Below are 10557 nucleotides of genomic sequence, written 5' to 3'. Positions count from 1 at the left end.
AATACTCAACCCAGTGAAAATTCATGTATACTCAACAATTCCACCTCGACAAGCTCTCCTACTCTGTGACCTTGTGCTTTTGTAAGTGCAGAATAAAATTGTTATCCTGTTTTGCTCGAAACTGTCTCTTATAACTGTTGCTCTTCAGCGGAATATAGCCAAAGTTGACTGATTGTGTAGAATTCAACTGCAAAATAAACACTTTTTTAGTGGGAAGTGAGCACGGTCAATTATGGTGACAAGTAATAAGGTAGCGAAGGAAATTGTTGCCTGTAGTTCATTTTGTTTTCTTTTTTTGTAATATCAAAACCTAAATTTACCCGTCTCTATCCCCTGTAGCAGACGTGCTATTCTCAGGTTAGATTATAATACTTTTTATAAGTAAAATGGCAGAAAAATAAATCATTGACTTGCTAATAACCTTGTCAGCATGTGTTCTGGCTCATTGTCTTTTCCCCTATACAGAATGTCTTCCCTTCTAATGTATTCATAATTGTTAAAATACTTTGGATTAAAATCAAGATCATAAGGATAAAGGTAGGCCTACTAATACTGTATATTAATAACAAAGGTTGAAGAGAATTAATTATAGACATTGAGGGCACATGGGTGAATAATGTAGCCTGGGTGCCAGTCTGTTTCTATTCTTGCCAACTCCTTTTGGAATTGTCAGGCCAAAGCAAACATGTTTGACACTGACAGCAATGGAGTAGACAAGCACAAACTGATCTGGGCCCAGGCTATGAATAATGATAAAGGTAGAAAGAGCAGTTCTTATGAGCTGCAACAGATGGTTACTCATTTTATTTTTCCAAAATAAATCCAAAATCTGGTAATCTTTAATAAGAAGATGATCCTTTTATTTAACTATGTTCAGCACACACGTGTTTCATTCAGTGTCGATGGACACCCCATAGGCATTGGGGCAACTCCTGCCTGGGCCCCTCTTTCAGGTGGTCTTTCAGCAGGGATTTGGGGGCAGAGATGGGCAAAGATTCATAAAAATACAAAATACCAAAATATACAACAAAATACTGTTGCCAAAATATATTTAATTAAAATACATGTATCTTGTATTTTTAAGATATATAAAATACATTTGCAAGTACCCTCCTTAATTATACTGTACTAAAATATAAACTCAACATGTAACAATTTCAAGGATTTTACTGAGTTACAGTTCATATAAGGAAATCAGTCAATTGAAATAAATTCATTTGGAACTATGGATTTCATATGACTGGGCATGGGCGCAGTCACTTGGGAGCCAGGCCCACCCACTTGGGAGCCAGGCCCAGCCAATCAGAATATGTTTTTCCCCACAAAAGGGCTTCATTACAGACAGAAATACTCTTGTTTCATCAGCTGTCTGGGTGGCTTGTCTCAGACAATCCCGCAGGCGAAGAAGCCGGATGTGGAGGTCCTGGGATGGTGTGGTTGCACGAAGTCTGCAGTTGTGAGACCGGTTGGACGTACTGCCAAATTCTCTAAAACATCATTGGACAAGGTAGGGGTGGTATACAGAAGATAACCCTATTTGGTTAAAGACCAAATCCATATCATGGCAAGAACAGCTCAAATAAGCAAAGAGAAACGACAGTCCATTTTTACTTTAAGACATGAAATTGCAGCCCAAATAAATGCTTCAAAGAGTTCAAGTAACAGACACATCTCAACATCAACTGTTCAGAGGAGACTGCATGAATCAGGCCATCATGGTCGAATTGCCTCAAAGAAACCACTTCTATGAGACTTGCTTGGGCCAAGAAACACGAGCAATGGACATTGGACCGGTGGAAATCTGTCCTTTCGTCTGATGAGTCCAAATTTGATATTTTTGGTTGCACCTGCCGTGTCTTTGTGAGACGCAGAGTAGGTGAACGGATGATCTCCACATGTGTGGTTCCCACCGTGAAGCATGGAGGAGGAGGTGTAATGGTGTGTGTTTGTGCTTTGCTGGTGACACTGTGATTTATTTAAAATGCAAGGCACACTTAACCAGCATGGCTACCACAGCATTCTGCAGCGATACGCCATTCCATCTGGTTTGTGACTATCATTTGTTTTTCAACAGGACAATGACCCAAAACACACCTCCAGCCTGTGTAAGGGCTCCTTCAAGACTGTTGGAAAAGCATTCCTCATGAAGCTGGTTGAGAGAATGCCAAGAGTGTGCAAAGCTGTCATCAAGGCAAAGGGTGGCTACTTTGAAATATCTCAAATATATTTTGATATGTTTAACACTTTTTTTGGATACTACCTGATTCCATATGTGTTATTTCATAGTTTTGATGTCTTCACTATTTTTCTACAATGTAGAAAATAGTAAAAATAAAGAAAAACCCTTGAATGTGTAGGTGTGTCCAAACTTTTGACTGGTACTGTACATGTAACGGATGTTTGGGAGAATGGGTGGACTGGCCGTTGTTGGGGACACTGCTGTAGGTGTACGTACGGTCAGTGTAGGTGTACGTACACTTACACTCTTTGCAGCAGCAGTGGGATACGGTTTCTTCATTGTGCACTAGTGTGCACCATAATGGCAGTGGTACACTCTGCAGGATTCTTCGGGGTCAGCGATGGACCGGCCGTTGCTGAAGATAATGCTCTTATTGAATTCATTCTCCACCTTTGGAGCATTGGGGCACTCCCTCGTCCTCTCACAAATCATTGAGCCATCATTGCAGGTGCAGTTCCAGCAAGAGTCTCTTGGGTCAGGGAATGAAAGGGAAAAGGGAAAGGGGGATACCTAGTCAGTTGTACAACTGAATGCATTCAACTGAAATGTGTCTTCCGATACCTAGTCAGTTGTACAACTGACTAGGTATCCCCCTTTCCCTTTTCCCTTTCATTCCCTGACCCAAGAGACTCTTGCTGGAACTGCACCTGCAATGGCGGCTCAATGATTTGTGAGAGGACGAGGGAGTGCCCCAATGCTCCAAAGGTGGAGAATGAATTCAATAAGAGCATTATCTTCAGCAACGGCCGGTCCATCTCTGACTGGCCGTTGTTGAGGACTTTGGTTACATTCTCCACAGCAGTGTCCTGGTTGTGTGTAAGGGTTGTTGCACAATGTATAACAGTGTATGTCTTCGCAGCGAGGCGTGCCTCTGTAACACATACAAAACCCACATGAGACAGGAAACTGTTCCCCATCCCTGGCTCATATACAGGCGACTTTAAGATATTCAGAGAGTTTGTCGCCAGCTAGTTCAGAGAACACAGTAACAGTTAACCTCAGAATGACCAGGATCTTGATCCAAAGGACCTCCATCTCCACAAACAGAGAGTATCAAAAACAGTCTCCAAGTATACGTTTTGGGGTGACTATTCTTAATTATTATTTGGTGAATTCATTAATAAATTATCATACAGCATATTAGTCATACAGCATGTATACATCTATTTACATAATCAGATGTATAGCACATACAAAATACATATTTTGCTCAAGTCACAATGTTAGACAGTTCACGTTCTCTATTTACATCTTTATATGAATAATCCAATGAATTTAACAAGTAACCCCAATATCTTATCACCAGTAAATTCATCATAGCTATGAATCCCTGTATTTATTTAAATTTGCACGGTCCGTCATTCAACACTCACAGATGGACAGATGCTCCTGCAAAATCACCATGATCCTTATTAATACTGATGCATCTCATTTTTCTCCTCTGCCACACGATCTCACCACCTCCACACACCTCCCCTACTTCCCCCTCCACCTGCCCTCCCTCCCTCCCTCCCTCCCTCCCTCCCTCCCTCCCTCCCTCCCTCCCTCCCTCCCTCCCTCTGTGCTTGTCTCTCGGCCAGTCTGACAGCCGCCAATCAAACACACACAGCCAGCCAGGCGCCTGTGTGCCCCCTGCTCTGTTTGAATTGGTTGATCTCTGATCCCATGTACTTCAGATTGAGACATACTCTCTCTCTTTCTTTCCCCACAGTTGGGATGGTACTCTAACAGACCGATGCAGACAACTGGCTTATTCAAAGAGTAGCAGCCGTACAGGGTTTGAGTTATGGTACATCGGACAACCCCATAATAAGCCTTCAAAATTTCAACATAGGTACCATGTTAAGAATCAACATGGTCTCATTAGATATGACAAAATAGGGATATTTAACCATTGTAGTTATTCAGTATGTCACCAAGGCTGACATAATACCGTGCTGTTTTAACCAAACAAATGTATTTCTTTTTTCCCCTTTTTAAAAAAAAATTTCTGGATGTTGAATCAAAGTGGAAAACTGATTGGATTTGCAAAAAGTCATCAATGTCAGGGAATGTAGCCTTTTTTCACTCAACTTTTAACCTAAATCCAATGACAGGGTGATATTTTTTGTTGATTTCACGTTATGATTGTAAATCAAAACTAGACGTTGAACTGAAGTCTGTACCCAGTGGGATGTCATCAAGGCTGACATAATATGTCATAAATGTATTTAAACATTTATTGTAATAAATGTAGCAATACTGTAATAAATATAGTTATGTCACTTATTTGTTATTTTATAGTGTATGAGTAGAACTATGAATCCTCATATGGTTATTTGTTTGAAACGGTCTGGGTGCGTTTCATATCATACCTGAGATTCACTTTATTTCCGCTAGCTACCTCTACTATTCTTATTCTTGTATGCCTTTAAATAGCACTACACAGCACAACTGTCCTCAATTCTTCGAGGAGAATATGAACAGGATGTCTTTATAATTACAATGCTTACCCAGCGAGAGTTGCTGGCTAGTAAATAACATGCATGGTTGACTCCAACAAATGCCACAGTCCTCAATACGCTCTTGTACTGTAGACCCAATGAATAACCCTTAACACTCAAGAGTTAGAAAACGTTGCATGAATGACTGTCTCTCCTTTGTGTGCTGAGATGTTCTCTACCTTAGAGAAATTGCATTTCAACAGCGGGTATGGTCTCCAAACTCAGCCTGTCCAGCTCTGTCAGTCTGAGGCTTGTTCGTGTCAAGAGTGCAAGGCAGAAGAGCTATAGTGATTCATACTTCCCCCAGTACCTCTATTCTCCACAGACTCTGATCTAGCTCTACAGTAAGCACTACAGGAGACATCTTTTCTTATTTACAACAAGAGACAGAGTAGGCAATCAGTGGCGAGAAGGACAAGTCGTGTGCTCACGGGGACCTACAAGACAAGTGCATTGCTTATGTGGTTATTTCAGTTTTTCTCTGGTAGGTTCTGCTAGACAAATGGGAAGCAAGATGGTCCATTTCGAAATTGAACATTTAACTTGGTCCATATTACTCTGCTAAAAGGAGACTGGAATTTCCCAAGAAGATTCGCAGTAGCACAGTATCTGCACTGGGAAAATCCTAACCCCTGTACTAACTGTGTCTGTGTTGCTGGCACAGCCTACTAAAACAGTCAGGGAAAACACTGCCCCGTGAGGCAGATAATGTCACAGCAAAAGGAGGACTAATTGGACAGAGTTGCTATAGTCAGGTTTAGGGCAGGGTCTTTGAATACTAAATTCTACTAGAGTTCATTAGCATACTGTTTACATTTTTTTCCTCAATAATGAGCTGATAGTGACCCAGTTCTACATGAACAAATTAGCCACAGCAACCGTGCAAGACGACAGGCTTTCTGGCAGGTCTGGAGAAGGTGGGGGGGTCGGAAGAAATATGACGATTGGGTTTTTGCGGAGTTGGCTATTTCAGTAGTAAATATAATTTTTCTGAACTTTTGGGTCAAGTGCCCAGAACAAATAAAGTACATATGAGGTGGTAAGAGCGTGGAGGGGGGAAACAGAGGTAATTATGATGACATAGTGGGGGGAAACGATGCCAATGCCCCGGCCCAGGAGGAGCGAGTGGTGGACTGGCGCCTGTCTAGCTGACTGTGTCTCTGTGTCCGCCCCACTGGAGCCGAGCTCTGTTTGACCAGAAGATTCACAAAGATAGTGCTGGCAGCTGGTGACACTGGCGAAAACCTCCTACCTCTCCCCCGCGTTCACTACTACTCAACAAATTAAGCTTGCTGGCTGGATTCCAATGAGGAGTCATTCATGGTTATATTTGTTGACACTGATGTTCCGGTCACTCAAAGTCAACAAGTGATGGCAAAGAGTTATCTGTATACGAGACAGACTGACGCAGGGGTCCCCACAACATGTTATTTCACTTAATACTTTGGGAGGATTTTGGCAATAAGGCCCTTTATCTACTTTCCCAGAGAGAGATTAATTGTGGATACCATTTTTATGTCTCTGCGTGCAGTTTGAAGTAGATAAAGGGCCCCGTTGTAAAACTCCTGAAGTATCCCTTCAAAGAGACAAGTTGGGCAGAGCCAATAAAATACTTAGTGAATGGATTAAAACCTAATACTATAATGATATAATATCCAACAAGTTGAGCCCTTGAGTGAACGTCCAATTAATTATTATTAGGCTGTTAACCACTTATCAACTCATCACAGACTCTTTGAAGATGCAAATTATGCATTCACAGGCTTACAATTTGCAGTATGATTTTATGTACATGAAATATGATATACACTGAGTGTACAAAACATTAAGAACACCTGCTCTTCCCATGACATAGACTGACCAAGTGAATCCAGGTGAAAGCTATGATCCCTTATTGATATCACTTGTTAAATCCACTTCAATCAGTGTTGATGAAGTGGAGGAGACAGATTAAAGAAGGATTTTTAAGCCTTAAAACAATTGGCACATGGATTGTGTACATGTGCCATTCAGAGAGGGTGAATGAGCAAGACAAAAAAGTAGGGTTGGTAGTAGGTGCCAGGCACACCGGTTTGTCTCAAGGACTGCAACGCTGCTGGGTTGTTCATGCTCAACAATTTCCCGTGTATATCAAGAATGGTTCAACACCCAAAGGACATCCAGCCAACTGGACACAACTGTGAGAAGTATTGGAGTCAACATGGGCCAGGATCCCTGTGAAACGCTTTCGAGACATCATATAGTCCATTCTATTATTGCCTTAACTTACCTCATTTGCACTCACTGTATATAGACTTATTGTTTTCTTTTGTTCTACTGTATTATTGACTGTATGTTTTGTTTATTCCATGTGTAACTCTGTGTTGTTGTATGTGTCGAATTGCTATGCTTTATCTTGGCCAGGTCGCAGTTGCAAATGAGAACTTGTTCTCAACTAGCCTACCTGTTTAAATAAAGGTGAAATAAATAAATAAAAAATTCCCCGATGAATTAGGAAGGTGTTCTTAACGTTTTGTCCACTCAGTGTAGCAGCATAGCTACACAAAATACCTTTATGAAACAATTCAAGTGTGAATCACTATTATATAGCCTGCCTGACCTTTTGAAGTGTATTTTTCATTAGATCTGATAAACACTACATAATGCATGTCACATATTATTGTCATATTCTTCTATTTCTAATAACACTTGAAACACCTGAATGAAGTGCTCAATTTGCACCTCTCTTTTCTTTTCTCCTGTTTTACTGTTCCTCTTCTTTCAAATTAATTTTATTCTGTTAGACTGCAGGTTCCCCACATTACACCACATTATATGTCAAATGAAAGCATTGCTAATTATATGTCAAAATAGGGCTAATTATTCCATTGGAAGGGTTATAATGAAGTCCTTTAGACAGAGGAATAGATACTGTAATGGCTCACTCCCTCATGTGGAGGGATTTCCCAGGTCAGACAAAGGGCTGTGCAACCAGCCATACACTTCCAGTAACTGTTCGTCCATGACTCCTGCCGTTGGGTAATTTCCACAATTCTCTCAGATTTCTACTGAGAAAATAAATGGTAATCCGTTTTCAGTTATCCACCCTAAAGGAAAGACAAAAAAACTATAACATTTCCCATTTTTGAAAACGGGAAAGTGGATTAGGTAATATGTGACGGGAATGCGCTCCATTGTCCAAAGGAGGGGGGGCAGGATTGCACAATAGTGGCCAAAATGTGTATAAATACCAGTGCACCGCAGTCTCAACACATGACAGAGAAGTCCCTCAACCGCTGACATCAAAAGGACAATCAATCAACTTTGGACTCGTCTAGTGCATTGAAAATCGTGCATTGGAGAGCGTCGCTTTTTGGGAAAATTGAAGAGTTCTGATCATCTTCATAAACTGTCACTTCAATTCCAACTGACTTCAACAGGACTTTTAAATAGGCTATAAGCTTCCTAACAAAACCGAGAATGAAGGCCTTCAGTGTTGCAGTTGCAGTGGTGGTCGTCCTCGCATGTATGTTCATCCTTGAAAGCACCGCTGTTCCTTTCTCCGAGGTATGTCTAATTCTCCAACACTAACCTCTACAAACATGTGTTCATCGATTTTAGAAGTTGGCTCATTTGTACATAATGTCTTTGCAGGTGCGAACGGAGGAGGTTGAAAGCATTGACAGTCCAGTTGGGGAACATCAACAGCCGGGCGGCACGTCCATGAATCTGCCGGTACGTTCAATTTAGTGAATGAATTAAGTAATTACCTTTAGCAAATTAACATCTAAGTGGTTGCGTTTCACCCTTGGAATTGAATTAGCCCACTAGCGCTAGTTGTTAACCATTTGATTGTGAGCCGGTAGAGAGGGCTTCAGGGCGAGCAGTGTGAATACTTGTGAAGTGGAGACTTGGACAAAAATACTTACCATGTGCTTGTTCCCACCTTTTTCATTTTCTTTTCTTGGCTGAGATACAGATGCATTTCAGGTTCAAGCGTCAGAGCCACCTCTCCCTGTGCCGTTGGTGCTGCAACTGCTGTCACAACAAGGGCTGTGGCTTCTGCTGCAAATTCTGAGGACCTGCCAGCACTAAAGCCATTTTATTAACTTATTGCCTTTAATTTGCCCCTATTCTTCTACATTTATTTTGGACTCTGTGGAGAAGATGCAATCTCATTGACGTCTTTATCACTGCACAACCTCAATCTTGTACATAAATGTTTTGTATCATGTTGTATATCTATTGTATAGCCTAATGACACAGGGAAAAGACATAGCCAATTGAAATGTGGGGATTTTTCTTTTCTATTATGTATATTGTTTTGTACATTTTGTAGTTTGTACATGTTTGCAATATTTTCTTTCTAAGATGTTGTTTTTGTAGCTATGATAAATATTTGTTAAATCACTTACAGTGACACTTTTTTATATAAATTAACACATTCTTTGAAAAACAAACATGGTTGTTTCTGAATTATGAATCTGCTATAGATGTGTACCCTGTGGCTAAATGTTCAGGCCAGACAGCCAGAGGCTTATTCAAATTAGTCGCGTTGCTAGCAGTTCACCCTGGGGTCTGGGAATGGAATCTACAGTGCCATCAGAAAGTATTCACATCCCTTGACTTTTTCTACATTTGTTGTGTTACAGCTTGAATTTAAAATTGATTAAGTTGCGATTTTGTGTCACTGGCTGTTTCTGTATGATATATTGGATAAAGTAATAAAGACAGACACCAATGTCTAGTTCAATAGCCTTGTTCATGCATTGTACAAATCCCTACACGCGGAGTCCGGGGAACAGTCCGGCTAGTCGATTACCTATCAACTAGACTCCGTAACATCATCCTTTTCAATAGAAGGTGCAAACATAACAGCATAACATTACATTCTTAACAATCAAGTCATAACAATTAAAAAAGCATGACATTTTCTTTTTACTTCAGTTGTCATCTTCCTTTCTTTTTTAAATTTGTAAAAAAAAAAGTATTATTTATTTAAGTAAACAGGAAGACAAGTTAACACAGTCTCTTGCTTACAGAGTAAGCCTGTCCGGTGGCTTGCACAGCCGACCCACCCGTGAGTAAGTATGGGCTCTGACAGGGGTAGGATTAGGGCCACGAGCTGGAGAGCTTGGTGGGGTAGAAGCCTCACCTTCAGTTGGCTCATGTCTCAATTCTGCGCCTCTTACCCTTAGGCCTGGACTGTGATCCAGCTCATCTAGGTGAGTGTATGGCGTGTTCTGGTTTGTCTGCTCTGCTACGCGCAGATCCACCCAATTGCGACGATAGAGGGAGCCACCAACATCCACCAGGTAAGAGCGTGGTGCAACTCTCTGTAGGCACGTGCCCAGCCTCCAAAGTCCTGTGTGGTCTCCCGGCAGCGGTTTCATCCTTATCGTTTCACCCACCTCCAGCTCTGGTAGGTCTCGAGCAGTCCGGTCGTAGAAGCACTTAGCGAGCTGCTTTCTGCGACGCAGTTTGTCCGTGACGCCAACCATGACGCAGGGCTCAAGTAGCTTGTTAGCTACAGGGATGGTAGTCTTCAGACGTCTGGACAGAAGGCGTTGTGCTGGGCTGCTGTCCATGTTTTCGGTGGGTGTGTTCCTCCACTGTAAGATCGCTTTCCATGGGTCGTTGCTGTCGCGCGCGGCCCTGCTTAACAGGTTTTTTGCAATCTTGACAGCTGACTCTGCCTTGCCGTTTGCTTTTGGGTGTCTTGGAGAGGAGGTCACGTGGTCAAACTCCCATTCTGAGGCGAAACGCTTGAACTGTGCAGTGAATTGTGGGCCATTGTCCGTGATTACCTTGTCAGGCTGACCTTGCCTGGCAAACTGCGCCTTGCAGCGCTTTATG

General features: G+C 41.7%; 1 protein-coding gene across 1 annotated transcript; it reads left to right on the top strand.

Annotated features, from left to right (window-relative positions):
* The first annotated feature begins 7987 nt into the window (after positions 1–7987).
* Positions 7988–9455, top strand: hamp (hepcidin antimicrobial peptide). The gene is given in 3 exon segments (NM_001140849.1): positions 7988–8268; positions 8356–8436; positions 8681–9455. Coding segments are annotated over 3 exon segments (267 nt in total). The 5' UTR covers positions 7988–8181; the 3' UTR covers positions 8780–9455.
* Positions 9456–10557: the final 1102 nt, after the last annotated feature.

The sequence above is a fragment of the Salmo salar genome, chromosome ssa05 (assembly GCF_905237065.1).
Source record: "Salmo salar chromosome ssa05, Ssal_v3.1, whole genome shotgun sequence".
Classification (NCBI taxonomy): domain Eukaryota; kingdom Metazoa; phylum Chordata; class Actinopteri; order Salmoniformes; family Salmonidae; genus Salmo; species Salmo salar.
This window is presented reverse-complemented; position numbering and strand designations above follow the sequence as displayed.